Raw genomic sequence first — 17,285 nt, 5'->3', positions numbered from 1 at the left:
AAACTGCACGCCGAACATTGTTCTCATGATGGAGGGTGGGGGGGGAGCGGAATTGGGGCCATAAAGGGAACTGGTGAACTCGCCGAGACTGGGAGTACACTAGATCACATTTGAACTCAATGGTGGAGAAGAACAATTTAACAAGGGAGACGGTGACCATCTGCATCTACATCCAAAAGTGGAGTCACCAACACCTCGTGACTTGAAAGGCTTCTTCAAAGGAAATCAACTTCAAATGCAGAGTATGCACAACATGTGAATCTACACTCACACATGCTACAAACAACAGGTTCTGGTTCCCGGGCTCACAGAAGGCAAAATCAATGTATTTTGTGAGCTTGAGTCTACTTACATACTATTCATCCTCATAGTGTCAAGTTCATATCCTGGGTCTTCATGGGTGAACGCCTAACAACACTGATTATGATAACTATTCAACAACAATTCTATTGACCTTCCAGTCATAGTTAAACCCTTAAATGTTTTGCTGGACATTATCTCTTATTTTCACTAAAGTAACAGGAGATAGAAGTATGGACTGTGGCATTATTTTTGTTTGCTTAGATAATAATATAAACTGAAGCTTCTCTATATTCGGCTTCTTTGGGGGACCTTGAGAGCCGAGTGTGAAGGTGGATTGAAAATGAGAGGTTTTGTTAAAAAGGGAATGAAGAGTGATGTATAGTTTAAGAAGGATCATGTGAGAAAATCCTGAAGAAAGCCTGCTTTATCACAATATTTCTCCTTGTTCCTTCCTTAGCGGTACATTGGATGCAGGACATAAGAATCTGGTACAGGCAATGTAGGAGAGTCAAAGAGTCGAGGTCCCACAGGGCTAGGGGCTCTGGAAGATGTCCACTTTTGGGACTGGAGGGATAGTATTCCTCTGGGTGCTGAAGCACACATTGACTGTCTTTTTTTACTTTGGATGGAAGTTGTGAAATAGGAGGTGGTCTTCGGCTTAGCCATGAATACATTGAGCAACCAGTTGTGCTACTTTGTGCCTGTACTGTTAGAGCAATGCCTCAACCCCTCATTGTTTTGCGTCAGGGTCTGCAGCCAATTCCATGGTGCAGAAGCCGAAAGATTGCACAGTCTCAGTAAAATACTTTATTCTGGGAAATACCCTTTTATAGCATAGATAAATTACAGAAAAAGACAGTTATAAGAGCATAGATTCTCAGAAATACACAAAAAGGTCTACAAATAGGACACTATGCAGAACCTTAATCCTGTTCTGATCTAAAATAATTATCAAAGGAAGTGATACTTCCAGATTTAGCGGATCATGCGCTAAACAATTTCTCATAATTCAAATAACTCACATTTACACTCTTGTTATTCTTTTCCTACTCTAGGAAAGCCCAAGAGCACAAGCGTGACTTCAGTGACCAACAGCTGAAAGACGGCAAGAATGTGATTGGGCTGCAGATGGGCTCCAACAGGGGGGCCTCTCAAGCTGGCATGACAGGCTATGGGCGACCAAGGCAGATCATCAGCTAGACAGCCACAGTTGATCGACTGCTGCACCGCCTCCAGAATGTGTCCTTCCACCCCTAACACAGCTTTGCGTACAGAAACCAGAGTGTCAAGCAGCAATGGCAAGAGCTACACCAGATTGATGGTCATGGACTTTATGAGCAACGCCTTGTTCAATGAACTATTTGAGACATCACAATATTGTAAGAGGGGGCTCCGATGTTTTCAATGGGGGTCTCAGTCTAAGAAATTTGGTAAACAGATTGAAGTTCAACCACAATGTGCAGAAAATCATACAACGAATGAGTGCACTTGCAGACTGTAGGCAAGTACACAAAGAATTTGGACCGTTCTCCCAGACACCATACATTCAACACTGCCCTACTTTAAGCAATTTGCATTTGGATTTTCTCCCACAAATCTTCACCACCCACGGTATACAAATTAGGCATTACAGTGAAGAATCCCATGCCAACCCCACAAACTACTCACAATATTTTTGGCAATATCATCTTTATGAACGCCCAAATACCACAAGAGGTTGATTGATGGGGTCTAGCCCAAATGGTTTTTCCCAGGGAATTGTGTGACTAACAGCTAGCTACATTCCAGAACATTAATGTGAACCAGGGGCCCACACTGTGGGTTGATGTGACTTGGTGCTATGGTCAGATTTCTAACCTCAGTCCAATTTCTGTAGTGTTCTTAAAGGCTTTCAATAGATGCAGTTATGCTGAGCAAGACAAGCTGTGCTTTTGGTTCTCTACCCATCGTACAGTGTTGTATCAGTTAGCGAAAACAATCCCCACAATGTCTGTTGCTCTTTTCCCATCTTGGTGTTGAGACCAAGGACGCAACTGAAAAAGATAAGGCACCCATTGAAGAGTGTGCATTAGAAGCCGAGCATAGCTCCAGGGCTAGACACAGTGTTGGGGGAAGCTTGTACCCGCAGCTGTACATGCAGTACGTCACTTGTGGTAATTTCCAGTTCAGGTCAAGTTGTTAGTTTAGGAGTGACTAAAAATAAGCCTTTGTTGCTCAGTCAAAGTTTTTTTAAAGGTGTGGCAATCATGAACCTTTTTTAAAAGGGTGGCTAATCGCATGACTTTGCATCACCAAAACTAACTAAAGTTCAGGTCAGAAAGTAACAAAGGGTCCGATTTCTCAAAGAGGAATAAATGGCCTGAGCTGATCAAGCAATTAATCTGTTCTAATACGAGCAGTAAACGGGAACATGTCAAATGTAACAGTACAATCTAAACCACGTGTGTCCTGAGGCCACAGAGCTGTGCCACACAAGCTCCCTCAACCAGAGTTAGAACAATGGACCTTTTGCAATTATACGTGTACTCTCTTGTCTAAGCCACCTCTGCCCTAAACAATACATTTCCCTGCTCGGCCTGTCCCAATATTGCATGAATACAGTTTAGTCCCAACATTTCCGGAACACAATGAAGCTGTCTCTCGGAGCCCCATGTAATGCCAGATTGTACAAATTTGTGTCAGAAGTCTTGGCAATTATAGCTAAAATAATTAACATTTTGTACTTGATGTCCAAATAAAGAAATGATGACTGATTCAATCTCGGTTTTCGTCCGTTTTTGCTTCTGTAAGCATTTTATTTTAAGAAGAACTATGTACTCCATTCTACCTCGATTAAAATATTTTTTTATTCTGTACATTTTAGGTAAAATATTTAATGTGTGGCCGGTCAAGCCCTAACATCAATGAGTGCCTGTGAATCATGCATCAAGTAGTCTCAAGATAAGGACAAGTTCCCTCATGCTCCTATTGTCCTTGTTTGGCACGACTGAGGAGAACCTCCAATTCATATTTATTAACTTTTTCTCTAATTTCAACATATGAGTTGACCTCTCTATCTACCAAGCAGGGGAACTGCCTGCCCAGTATTGGTCTCTATGCCATCTTTATGAAGTTGTAACCAAACTCTGCCACAATGACCTTGAGGGTTCGAAAAAAACATTTGGTTCTTTCCCTTAAAAAACAGGGGCAGGATCTAGGAATATGTGTGGTGGTGGGAACAGATTTGACTCAAGCGCAAAGCCTAATTTCTAGAAAGTGGAGGGTGAAATCCCCTCAAATAACAACACTAGTTCATGCCCCATTGTTGCCTGATCAGTGCAACCACTGTCCGGCAGTCAGTGCATCAAAAGATCACACAAAAGCCAGGGCTCCAAGACTTGTCCGACCTAAACCAATATCAAAGGGTCATCTCAATGGGGAAGACCAGAGCTAGTTCTCCAATATCTCACCATATCCCAGGGTCAGAGGCTGAAGGGATGCTTGAATTTCTAGTCTTTTCTGCCTCACCTTATCCCCAAAGTCATCACCTCAGAAGACAAGAAAATAATCTGAACTTCAAGCCTGATCAATCTCCACCACATCACAGGATCAAATCTCAAAGAATGTGAGAAAAGTTTGGGCTCCAATCCTGGTCAATCATCACAGCACCCTGAAGGGTCATCACAGAGGAGCCTTGTGCCCAGTCAATCTTCTCTTCAGTTTCGTCTAATGAATTTGCTTTAGTAACAGAGCAATAGTAGTGCCTCCATCTCTGGTTTCTCGGCTTCGGTTCCAAACGAAGGTGTGTAGTTGTACTGATAATACTGGATTTCAGAGGAACGTCAGCATCAATGGACCTGCCACGATGAACACAGGGACATAGATAGCACAGAGGCACCAGTACAAAGGCACAGCAAGTAAGGATCTTCAGGTTAGAGGGAGGAAAACAGAATGCAAAGGTCATCATTTCAGGAGAAGTGACAATTATGTGGACTGAAAAGCTATAAACCACTGGGCTAAAGTTTTCAGGCTGAAAGAAATTAAGGGAATCTTTCTACACATACAGCATGGCAGGATTGGGAACAGGCTATGGTCGGTATAGGACGAGCAGTGCAGGGGGAGACTGAGGTGTCAGAAACCGTGACTAAACATATAGTACAGGGTGCACACTACAAAATACTAGGGATGAAGAGAGAGAATCCAGAAAAGTGGGCCAAAAAGTATAGGACTTTGAGTCATTCTGTGATGGGGATAACCTTACAAACACAACTCGGGCTATATACACTCAAGGAAGAATGAAGTGGATTCTGTACAGTAACCCAACAACATTCACACCACACAAAATAAGGTACAGCAAGGGTCCAAGAAAACAAACTTCACTGAAAGATCAGCTGCCCCGCGCACTGGGAATTACAGCAAATCAAATGCCACTTGAGCATGGACATAAGCAAGGGCAAATCAGACAACAAGACACATTCATGACAGAACACACAGAAGCAGAACAGGTAAGCACTCTGTGAGCGCAATCACTAATCAGGGCTAGACTCAAAGACGAATAAATAGTTTCTCAAAAAACAGAGAACAATGAATGAATTGGAAGAAAGGAAATAAAACTGAAATACCGAAATGAGTAGACTTATAATAGAAGGGTACACTTCTCTCCCAAATCTACAAAGATGTGGAACGAGAACAAACCAGCTTGCAGCCAATACAGGAAATGCTTAGAAACAAGCACTGCCAAGGCACCAAATGAACTTAGGAAGTGACAGATGCAAGGGCAGCTCGAAATTGGCAAATGCTTGTAACAATTAAAACACTGGACTATGGATAAGGTGGTTTTGGGATAACACTGTTATTAAGAGCACTGGGAAAAGTTCACTTGTAACATACTGGCAAGATGCAGAGGTCTGCGGAAAGGCTACAGACATCCTCATTGACTCTGTAATATCATTCCTAGCAAGCAGTAGTGGGCATCTGATGCCAAACTTCCTGACAGGAAGGCCTGTTTCTTGGAAACTAAACACGAGATGCTATTTTTCTCAAATAAACCAGGGAAAAACATTAGTTATCAGTTCTCTCTAGAAGTTATAAAAGTATTTGAAATTGAACAGACTACTGCCGGAGAAATGTGTGTACACACGTGACTACCTCCCAATCTCACCAAAGACTTCGAAAAATTGAAGGGAATGAGAAACAATAGGAGATCAAATAAGAGAATTACATGAGAAGTGAAATAAATATCTTCTTCAAGAAGTCCAGGCAGACACGTTTGCAAATTAGAATCAATTTATTTATCATATATTTAAACACTTATTGTATTCAAGGTCCTGTCAAGGTGTGGTAGCATTCCCCTACACCTCTGAATATCAGAGGTGGGCTTGCTCCCTTCCACTACCTCTGTGTGCTCTATGCATGGGTACTTGTTCTCCCAATATTTTGATCACCGAGGCCGACTAAAACATGGGTCAAAGCTGGCCTCCCTTCCAACACCGGGTATTAACATGCAGCACCCCCTGAACAGCTCTATCACAGCCCTAATCACTTACTCCATAACCGTGCAGACAAGTTCAATCTCGCCTTGCATCAGCCCGGGTAATATTCTCTCTCAGGGGATGTAAACTGGAGCTTCCAACTGTCGATCACTAAGGGTTCAACATTTCCCAATTTCGAAAGGGCACTTGCGGCAAGGGTGTCATACAGGCACTGCCCATCCACAGATCCAGGCGTTTCTAGGAAAATACTGCTGAGGTCTACAGAAACAAGACCCATTAAGTACCAACAACCGGAACAGTTCGTCAACTGTGCTGAGCACAATTATACATGATTAAATGTTGTTCTGTACCCCTACCACACACTGCTCCTTGCTTCTCTGTGCTCACTGGGTTAAGGTAGCGTTTCTTCATCAGATACAAAAGTTCTCCTTTCCCACCAAGCAGTGAAAGGTTGGGCCCGGATGGCTGTCCCGGCATGGAATGCTGGTTGCCCGTAGAGGAAGCATAAACAGTTGAAAGCTGGTTGTTCAGTTCTCACAAGAATCTCCGAGTCATAACCACAGCAATTCCATGCAGAAATGAGTTACTAGCGTGGAGAGTAGACGGTGAAGCCTCGTTATCCTCGTACCGTAGAGGTCATATAGATAAGGCCTTGAGCAAAGACCAGCTCCACCACTGAGGATATGGACGCTGCTGCCAGTGACACCTGTGTCCTGACACAGTCATGAGCCACACTCCCAGAGTACTTCGGGGAGGGTTAACTTGTGGTGCTGTGCTGTAGTATATTTTGGGCTCCCACAGGAAGCAGCTGTATATGTCTCCTGCACTTTTGTATCACTGATGTCCCATCTGTAGGGGACATGGAAGTTTCCTATCCAACATACCCTGTCTTTTTTGTCCCCAGGTCTCTTGCATGGCAGTGCACAGCACCGCTCGGCAACCAATGATTCCTCAACACATGATTTGAATTTTAAGAAAATGTAAGCAGCGTAACGTGGTTAGAGAAAGCTCCCGGACTGCAGGGCTCCCTGTACCATTCCTCCTCATATTTCTGGAGAAGGATCGTCTAATACCGATTTAATCAACATTACAATTTTTGTACCCTGTGAGATCCCGGCTAGCACTCCCGGGAGTCGCTGTGTGCGATGAGTGGGGAAGAGGTTGGTATTGGCCCATGGGACCCCGAAACCTGTAAGCATGCTTCTCCACCACTTGTGCATTCCTCCTGGTTGCTGGAGCCCCCAAAGCCAGTAGAAGGCAGTGCATGCTCTGGGTTCTCATTGTGTAGACTCTCTTTGTCCATGCACAGGGGCAGAACCTCCATGTCGATGCCGCTCTCCAGGTCTGTTCCGGAGTTTGCCAGGCGATAATCACCTCGACCCTTGGCCCACCCACAGCCAGAACGGCGGCACGTCAGATCCAAATCCAGATTCTTCCGGGTCAAGAACACCTCCAGCATGTAGTATACAGACCAGAATATTGTAAAGCATCCAAGCAGTAACAGTGTCTGAAACGAGATAATGAAGATTGAATAGCATACTCAAACCATTAAAAAGCACAAGGCGCAAGTGTGTACCAGAGGGCATGTCATAACAAATGAGGCACAAGGTGGAAGTGTGTACTAGAGAACTAGCTACAACAAATGAGGCACAAGGTGGAAGTGTGTACTAGAGAACTAGCTACAACAAATGAGGCACAAGGCAGAAGTGTGTACTAGAGAACTAGCTACAACAAAGGAGGCAGAAGTGTGTACTAGAGAACTAGCAACAACAAATGAGGTACACGTCGAACATGTTTATATGACAGAATGCCTCAACCTATGTCATGGCAAACAATTAAGTATAGAAAAGGATAAGCCCCGAACCAGTGGAATGCACAGGTCAAGGATGTTTATCAATAGGGCATTCTTCTGCCAATCAGCGGCAAAGGGTAATATTGAATGCTGTCTCAAGAAAAGAGAGGTATGAAACGAGTGTGGGCATCCAACCCATCTGACAGGACAAACAGCATATGAGGGCTGGAGTGATTATCAGAGGGTCTGGCTGGCACCAACAGGAGGTGCAGGGCTAACATATGTACCACAGGCTGACAGTGATCCTCCTCTGCAAACTCTTTAACAAAGCAAATGAATCATAAGTGATCAAAACTGTTCATTCATCTGCCCCTGCCAAGTCAACTTACTTATCTGAAAACAAGTCTTTTTCCATCTCAAAACTGCCCTGACCTGACATTCTGATGTGTGCTCTTGTAGCCTTGCAATGATGTGGCATTGTAACACCTATTAGCCGTCTCCACAGCACCTCTACCCCATACCACGAGTTCTCATCTGTCTCTTTTCTAATACAGTCATTCTACGGGGCCCACTGTCCAAGGTGCTCAGACAGTGAACAGATAACTCACCTTTAGGGTATTGCTTGTAATTCTGTATGTCTCTTGCTCCGAGATATTAAGTCCCGGAGGACAAGGAAGAGAAAAGCTGTTGTCCAAATACTGACCACTCATGGCGTGCTCCACCAATCTGTTGAAAAGTAGAAGATTTGCAATAAATATGGGGCGATTGTGGAGGAGAATCAGAGAGGAAGGAGGCAGCCCTAAGCCTGTGCGGGAAACAAAGCCATGATGAGAACTAATGCTGGGCAAAGAGCAGAAGTGCAAAATAGGGGGTGTATGGGAAAATAAGCAGAGTATGAAGCAGAGTGTGTGAAGAAAACAGTAGCAAGTTAGCAGTATGTGTGGAGAAAAAGAGCAAAAAGACAATCAGCCAGGGAGTGTGTTGAAATTGAAGAAGCTGCTGGAGGTCAGCGGACAAAAAGAGAGAAGAACCAGGAGGGATGAGCGAGGGAAAAACAGAGGAGAGACAAGAGCTATTTAGTCTTGTGGAGAAAGAGGTCATGGACTGCAACTCAACAGTGCTCTACTGTCTGAGTGTCCCAGCAGGTGGAATGGAAGGTCTTCTTGCTGGGGTGGATACTAGCTCTCTGTTACTACTAGAGCCAGACCAGGGTGGCTTTCAGAGTGAGAGTAAGAGTCCAAATTAGTGTCAGACTGCTCTACAGGTGTAAACTAGAGAATGCAGAAACAGTATTCTCCCCTCTAGGTGTGCGGGTCGAGCACCAGTGCATAAGGACTCATCTCTGTGGTAACAAGGTGCATGGAAGTCATGTAACCATATACTAAATTATGCGATGTGAGAGCACTAAAGGAAGCACATCTTTCTCTCTGGGTGGTGAGGGAGGGCTACAATCCATACCTTTGCCTAGCTAGTACTTCGTTCAAGGTCCATGACGAGCCATAGAGTGTCAGATGCCACTGCTTCACGGTTCCCTTGGCCATTGACTTCTCCCCTGCACAAAACAAAAACCATTAAATTTAAATACAAGCAAAATCATGATTGAAAAACACAAGCCATACATGAAAAACACAAGATCTGAAATAAATAAAAAAACACACACACAAGACCAGTCGGAAAACACAAGCTGTAACATTCGACATAGCCCACAATAAAAAAATATAGCCCCAAGATCTGAAAAAACATGAATCATTACATAACATATAAAGCATGCACTAAATACTATAAGTATAAAAATAAGTCAATTTAGGCAAAATACATGCAACAACTTGAAAAATCAAGCAGTATCTGTAAACTATAAGACAAACTAAAAAACAAACATATAACTGAAAAAACCCAAGACTATACATAAAGAACAGGACAAAATCTACAAAGTACAAACTAATTTCTGAAAAAATGCAAATGACTATGAAAAGCAAAACAATAACTGCAATTGGAAAACTGTAAAATACAAATATAAGAAATAAATAAATGAAAACTGGAAGTCCTAAAGGAATAACAAAACATAAGGCTTAACTGTGAAGGACAGGGTATTTCTGAAACATGCATGCATCTGAGAAGCACAAAGCATATTTGAGCAGCAGAAACCAACTACACAAGGTAAGCAATAAAAGAAAAACAGCTAAAACGAACAAAACCTGAATGTTAAAACGCATCAACTGTTTAACAAAAGGTCACAAATTAAACTTACACGCCAACGACAGAAAAACATAAGCAGCCAATAACTGAAAAACGTATACAGCAGCTCAAAAACACAAGCCAGCAATGGAAAAAACATAAGAGGCAACTGAACAATAAGCCCGGGCAGAGATAATATGTTTTGATTTGGCTGTCAACTATTTAATTTGACAATGTTTGTGAATGTTTTTTGTAAATCTGTACAAGGGGACCACTTTTGTGTTTAAGTGCACATGGTGTAAGAGCAGAATGCTGTCACTCAGAGAGTTAAACCAGTGGCTGAAGCGGATTAGCTGTAAAGGCTGCCACAACATGTGGGTAAAATCTATAACAATACTTTATCCATCTTTTCTCAAACATCGTTCCTAAAAATCTCAGCAGAGAATCAGCATTTTAGAAGGGTAAAATCACTTTAGAACATACCACAATTCCTAAAATTAGTATGGCACCGCCAACAAAAGATTTATATTATGAATACAATTTGCTATCACCCTTCATCTTTGTTCCTCTTTGGTCCGTTCAAAAACAAGCATTCACTATAATGCATTTCAATGGAGACATGCCCCAGAGTCTGTAATAGCTGCCACAACAGGTTGTCTATAGTGTTGCCAAGTAATCAAAGTGTGAGTTAGGGGCCATGTCCACGAGTCCTGCACAGGTTGCTACAACATATTTTGCTCATGTTGTGACCAGCCAATCAGGACTGAACAGTCTCCTTTAAACTGGCCAATCAGAAAACATCACAAACGTTTTCTGGGTCTAATCTGAGGTGGCACAGTGTGCAAAAACGCAAAGGACTGTGATGCAGCCCTGAATTATTATCAGTGGCTGAGATGAATTCAAGCATTTCACCCATCACTTATTTGCTTAATTCATGGGAATCTACAGCCCTAAACACTATAAGATAGTTACAGAGTGACATTTTCCATTCATTGCATGTGTGGCTCTAGATGCACATGCTCTGAATAGACTGCAAAAGCAGTCAGTTTCCAAAGCGGTTGCCGGAAAGAAGATGAGGCAGATGTAAAACTAGGTCCTAACTATAACTACCTACTGGCAACCGCCTGGTAGGACCTAGGTTCTATAGGAAAATTATTTTATCGCTTTGCCAATAACTGTGGGGCCCACTGACGAATCTTCACAAAATTCTTAGAATTTGTGCGCCACTCACTTCAGCTGCTGTGTTGAAAGTTTTGGGGTGATTCGTCAAGCGGGGGCCGAGAAAAAGGCCGACTCTGAAAACACGTTTTCGCCATTCAATTTCCCGTAAGGATTTTGAATACAACTACACTCACTGGATGATGGAATCAGTGATGTCATTTGAGATGTCATGAGTGATGCCACTGACCAAGTCATGAGTGATGTAATTTGTAGGTCATAAGCAGTGCACTGCAGGGGCTTAATTTATTGTTAGCTCAGGTAACTATAACTGCTGAATTTCGCTGGTTTTGTACGAGTGAAATCTGTGCCTAACTATAATGTCCCTATAATATAGGTGTGTGTGTGTGTGTGTGTGTGTGTGTGTGTGTGTGTGTGTATATTATATATATATATATATATATATAAATATATAAATATATATATAAATAAATAAAACTTCGAAACCCAATAGGCAGTTAGTGAACAAACTATGGACGAGCTCTCACTAAGGTCTAAAATCGCAAAATATTGATTGTGATCTCAATGAGCTTCTCATTGGGGCTATGCTCTTACTTTGAGTCACTGTAAATAGGCAGAAGCACTAGAATAGGAGAGAACTGCATTACACTGGTGGAAGTAATTAAGATGCCCAAGCTTCTGTTGGGTCTACAGGGATCAAACTCCTACTTTAATGTATTTTGCAGGTTTGATAACACTGATGCTTTAAAAGGCTGCCACTTATTAGCTTCAACATGTTTCAGTTGCTACTCTTCACTATGCTCCAAAAGACAGATTTACTAACATCTAATGCAACACGGCAACCAACTTTACTGCGCTGCATTGCATAAAAGGAAGCATGCAAAACAGCGCCATATCTATGAAGATATTACTCTATTTCTCTGCACCTCCTGGGCTCGTGCACCTTGGGCAACCCTGCACTACGCATACACCCTTGCACCAACTATAGTTGATCAAACCAGACCTAACAAAAGCCAAATCTCAAACACTAAAGCAGTAACCAAAAAAACGCAAATGTTGTAACTGAAAAAAAATCTGTAACTTTATAACTGAAGATCACATGCTACAACTCAAAAAACAACAGAAAATTCCTATTCATTGCAAGCCAACAGCTAAACAATACAAGTAACCAACCTCTCAACACAACGCAGTGACTGAAAAGCACAACAAAATGAATGACAAAACAAGTCATAACTGAAAAACACAAGCAACAGGCAGATAATACTTGTGCCTACCCGAGAAAGTGCAGAAAGTGTCACTCTGTATAAATCAACAGCATCACTCCCTATTGATTTAGATGCAAGGCACTACTGCGGTCTTTTCAAAGCATTCAAAAGCCCTGCCATTTCCCCCATGGCACCCGTGGACTCAGTTGCTTTACTGCACCCTCTGCCTACACCTCCACTCAACACGTTATTAAACCTGCAGTAACAACTTGGAGCCCACACAGTCCTGCATTTAAAAGAGCCTTAACCGCCCCCCAAAAGCCCTTCTAGATTTCTACTGTACCACAAAGACACCACTGCAGCCCCCTTGTTGCATCAATGCGATCAGAGGCCTGTTCCATCAACTCCTTTGTCCTTTTTTTGCGTGTAGGAACCTTTAGATTGCCCCAAACTGGACTGTTTCAATCCTTTTACTCCTATTACAGTCCCTTACATCCTTTCTGCTGCACCACTGGCCCTCTTCACTGTCACTGCAAACCCCTTTGGCCCTCTTCTGCAGTCATGGCTCCTCCAGAGCATCAAGGAGCTCCTCCAGCCCCTGCACTGACCCCACTCTAAAACTGAGCCCTCCAACACTAGTACTGAACTCAAGGTCTCTCAATTTACTGTACCCATTCGTTACTTCAGCTTCTCCATGGCCTCCTTCATAACACTGAATGGCATCTTTGCACTCCATCATAACAAAGAACCCCTTTAAGTGCTTATCTGCATGCAAGGCAAATAAAAACAATCTCTTCTAGACATATGAGGTCTTTTCCCCTACACAACACAACCAGAACTCTCTTAGCTAACCATGCATGCCCGCCATACACAGATCAGAACACCGAAACTGATGTAACAAACTTTACCAACCCTCAAATACTTCCTCCTAGAAGATAGTAAACAGCGAACATCTTAGAGCCACAGCTAATGCTGTAACTAGGGGGTCATGCTCCATCCATGCTCACCTGTGTCTATGATGGAGATCCGGTAAGTGCCTTCAGCCTCCTCCCCCCAGCACCTCACTGTAGAGAATGTCCAGTCAATGTAGCCAGAAGGATCCCTAGAAGGAGGTAGGAGGCAAACATTAATGGTTAGCTGCTTCTGGGAACATTGGCAATCAGGATTCGGTACTGGATGAAAGATTTAAGTACTTTAATGTTATTTCTGGACCATAATGGCGGGGCTTGGGATTAAGGAGACAAGTCTCAATCATTTTAGTATTGATACTGCTCCATCTTAGTGCACTCTGGGTGAATGTGATTTCCTCTAGTTTTTACTACTGTCATAGATTCTGTTGTAAACTTCATTTTAGGGAAGCAATCAAAGAATGTGTCCTGAGAATTTGATTGTTTCCCATCACTATACAGTTAATACAGCAGCAATTGTGAGAAAAGGCCTAGGATGTTTACCATAATCTTGTATTTTTAAATTTGTGCAGGTTTGGATGGGCTAAAAAAAGTGTTGGTTTGGTAATAAATATGGCATTGTTTGGTGAATCCACATGGAATTTGGCGGACATTTCCCATAGGTAATCTCCCGAGGGTATGGCACGTGCCAGTCAGAGCCATTGGGGAGGTAGGGGGCAGGGGAATTTTATCAATGATGTAATTAACACATGTCACGCGTAATGCAAAATGTGAGATCATAAGCAGTGCATAAGGAGGTGCAACTCGTGGTAAGTTTACTGAACCATAACTAGCAAATATCAGTGTTTTTTAGGTTTGGTTTGTAAACATAAGTGAACTTTAAATGTGCAATTTTCAGTGAATTTCAGAGTTTATTTTAAACACACACTATGGTCTAATAAATTAATTATAACTTCACTTTAACCTTTGATTTTTGGGTGAATATTTATTATGATTTTTCTTAAGAAAGTGTGAGGTATTTAGCTAAAACTTCTAGGCCAGATCTAAAGAAACTGAACTTGTCTAGTCCTATCAGTGTATAGAATATCTGTCAGTCCACAAAACCAACTGCAGCAGCTGTCCAGGAAACACATCTGTGACACCAAGCAGCCAGGTTTAGCTGCCTCGCCTGTCCTGGAGCAGAGAATAAACAGGTTCAAGGAGGACGAGCTGTTGCTGCCGAAGAGGATTCTTGTGTCCCACAATCCAGATGAGGCGCACGACAACTCAAAGTACAGAGCATTGTGTGTGTGATACCATTCTGGCATCAGCAAAGGGCTGCTAGCAAGTGCAAGTGAAGGTACACCGCTGTGTGTATGAAACTATGTGTTGTGCTTCTTTTGGGCTTCTCAAATTTTCACTTCATGTAGTTATTGTGTCTGTAGGGGAACATGCGTTTTCTACTTTGTGCATTAATTTTCTTCTGTCGCGCAGCCATACTGGGTCCCCTGTAGTGACCACGATTACTAGACCAGTAACTAATAGCTTTTGCACGGCAACACATCTGTTGATAGTTGTGAAGGCCTGTGTTGCGATCTCAATAGGGAGTCTCCGACCCACTTGCCCTGTTGGGTAGCTGCAAAACATAGTCGTATTACCCAGGAACTGTTCTGCTATTTAAATGTATTCATGTAGTCTCATTCTGGCTGGGACTGTGAAGGTCAAAGAGGGACTATGTAGGCTTACCTTTCAAGCCTCATTATCATCATGGACTACGTTGTAATCCTCATATTCACTGCTGTTTTCAATCTGAAATGTTACAACGGGGTACTGTTTACAAACGTGTCTCACCTTGGATTTTAAGGGGACAGTGAAATTACAGGGTACAGTAACATAACTTGCTTGCTCTGTCGTTCTAGGTTTGTTAAAGTGGCAAGTTAGTGCTTTTTGACCTGTCATTTACTGAAGGTCAAGTTTATTTTGAGTCCTTTACATGCGTAAAAGTGAGTGTGAGATTTTTATCACTTACTATTCTTTGTTGTTGTTTGGCAAAGGTTTATTTTATTTTAAAACCTGTCATATGGAGAACAATGAAAATGGTAAGTTGGGAAATATACTGTTAGCAAGGGGGTGTTAACGTTGGTTCTAGGACTTCAAAGAAATATTTCAATTGTATGGACTTTTGTTATATGTTTATGTGCACAGATGTACCTCTATAAAGTATTTAGGGAGAAATGGTTCAAATGCACTTTGCTGGGCAATGTTGTGCGTCAAAGTTAAGTGTTTTGTCATATTGCAACAATGTGCGTTAAGAACCACTGCACTAAGGACACTCGACGTTAGATCCCATCCTCCCTGCTGTCATAATGTAGACTACACTATACTACAAAGCGTGGTGAAAGCAGGAGCCAGGGTCAGGGTGGCACACACATATGTAGTCAAAACCTGTGCAGTTTGCATTTATGAGGTACATACGTGTCTATGCTGCGGGTGGCTCCGATGAGAGAGGAGATGCCACTGGGACAGAAGAGTTTGAGCTCCAAGTTGCCACGACGTGGATGAGTTATCGTTACTGTCACAGCCACATGCTCAAGGGTCTTAATGGCAGACTGTTCCAGATCTGCAGCTGTCACTAGGATCAGGTGAAAGAAAAAGAGGTCACTGATTCTACCCCAGGATCAACCACAGCTGGCCTACCAACAGCTGCCATGGCTAAGAACCATCCCCACCATAACATGCCTACACCAGCACCTACCGTCAACAGCACTCCCTACCAACACCAGTTATCCATGCCAGCAATGGGTGTCCCTTCCAATAAAAGACTACCTACCAATTGTTGCCATGCAAACAAGACCCACCCCAACATCCAAGCTCATTACAGGACAGTATCCCCAGCTTGTATGACATTCTACAACAAAAGCTACAAGGATGCCCCCCACCCTCAAAAGGACTCAAACCCCTAAAACAAAACCTAGACCTTTCAACGACTGATCCAGTCAACAGCAATTGAAACAATTTTACCACCAGATGACCATACCATCAATAACCATACCCAACTGTCATAACAGCTGCCTGGTTTGCCGGTTTCCACGTTTGCTGGAAAACCAGCCTTGCACTGGGCAGACTGAGGCCCATGAATGTATCGCATAGAACCACCTATGTGCCTGATAAGGTAGGAATATGCCAGTCACAAAGAGGTTGATTTGCTCCAACATGAACATTGGATTCTCTTTACTTGAAGTCACTAAAGATTTCTAGGCTGCAAGCCCTAAATTTGCCACAACTTGTTCCCCTATGAACTAAAGACTTTGAAAATCCATGGGCTTAAATCAGGCGTCCTGTGGGTACATTTTCATGTGACAGCTTAATGGATTGTGGATGATGCATCACTGGGTTGCTTTTTTCAACCAAGTTCGAATAACACTGAGATTGCAGTGATTTGTAGATGAAAAGTTTAAGAGTGGATACCGTGTCCATGATGAGTTGCAGTGATGAGGCCATCCTATAAGCCTACAGTGGTGAACCATGGCTCCCCTGGTCTCCTTGTCTTTACAGTGGTAGCCGTGGTCAAGCAGACAAGGTCAACTCAGGAGGTAGTGTAAAAGCTGGCCAATACTAGGTATACAGGTGCCCACACTCAATACAGGTAAATATTTAGATGCAAGTGTTGGCCCTAAAATCAACACTTCTTTCATTTACATATTAAGGAATAAACAGATAAAGAATCATCAAGGCCTTGTAGCTCCCAAACAGAATAAACACACTGTTATCAAGATGGTGGCTACGCCATAATAAATTAACAAGTCCACTGTCACCTAAGGCTTTGCAGAGTATATGACCTGCTCAGGTCACAAAGTTGCAAAACAATCACAACTGCTGGTAACGAACACTAGCTGGTAGACAGTCAATGAGCCAATATTACAAGACAGGGATGTGGGGGTGGTAGATCTGAATGTTGTTACACTGGCAAGACAGCAGAACTCCAAAGTCTGTGGTGGTTTGTTATGTGGCAGTGAGGTTTTTACTGCTGTGGTGGCAGTTCGTGCATTACAATGAGAGTTCAAGGACTAAAAACGTTTAGTTGCTGTTACTTTGGTGTCTTTTGATAGCAGAGTGCCCCGGATTCTTCATCGGATTGTGGTTGCAGTCTGTAGGTATCCAGGGCACACAACATTAATTATCAGTCACTGTGGAGTTCTTTGCTTGAATAGTCCCCAACATACTGAGGCCAACATCTGATAAGGTTACGCAGGCCTATGGGTAGGCCAGTTTT

At 42.7% G+C, this 17,285-nt stretch overlaps 2 protein-coding genes across 2 annotated transcripts in view; one reads left to right on the top strand and one right to left on the bottom strand.

Moving 5' to 3' along the window:
• TAGLN (transgelin) overlaps positions 1-3,061 on the top strand; it is a 45,516-nt gene extending 42,455 nt beyond the window's left edge. The window contains exon 5 of the mRNA XM_085647450.1: positions 1,359-3,061. Coding sequence (XP_085503576.1) covers positions 1,359-1,503 — 145 coding nt within the window. The 3' untranslated portion in view covers positions 1,504-3,061. The remainder of the gene's footprint in view (positions 1-1,358) is intronic.
• A 2,489-nt stretch (positions 3,062-5,550) lies between these two features.
• Positions 5,551-17,285, bottom strand: part of PCSK7 (proprotein convertase subtilisin/kexin type 7) — a 199,066-nt gene continuing 187,331 nt past the window's right edge. The window contains exons 14-18 of the mRNA XM_085647442.1: positions 15,488-15,644; positions 13,133-13,227; positions 9,025-9,118; positions 8,175-8,292; positions 5,551-7,281 (exon numbers count right to left, since the gene is read on the bottom strand). Of these exons, the coding sequence (XP_085503568.1) occupies positions 6,892-7,281; positions 8,175-8,292; positions 9,025-9,118; positions 13,133-13,227; positions 15,488-15,644 (854 nt within the window). The 3' untranslated portion in view covers positions 5,551-6,891. The remainder of the gene's footprint in view (positions 7,282-8,174; positions 8,293-9,024; positions 9,119-13,132; positions 13,228-15,487; positions 15,645-17,285) is intronic.

This window comes from Triturus cristatus, chromosome 3_2 (genome assembly GCF_964204655.1).
Source record: "Triturus cristatus chromosome 3_2, aTriCri1.1, whole genome shotgun sequence".
NCBI classification, from domain to species: domain Eukaryota; kingdom Metazoa; phylum Chordata; class Amphibia; order Caudata; family Salamandridae; genus Triturus; species Triturus cristatus.
This window is presented reverse-complemented; position numbering and strand designations above follow the sequence as displayed.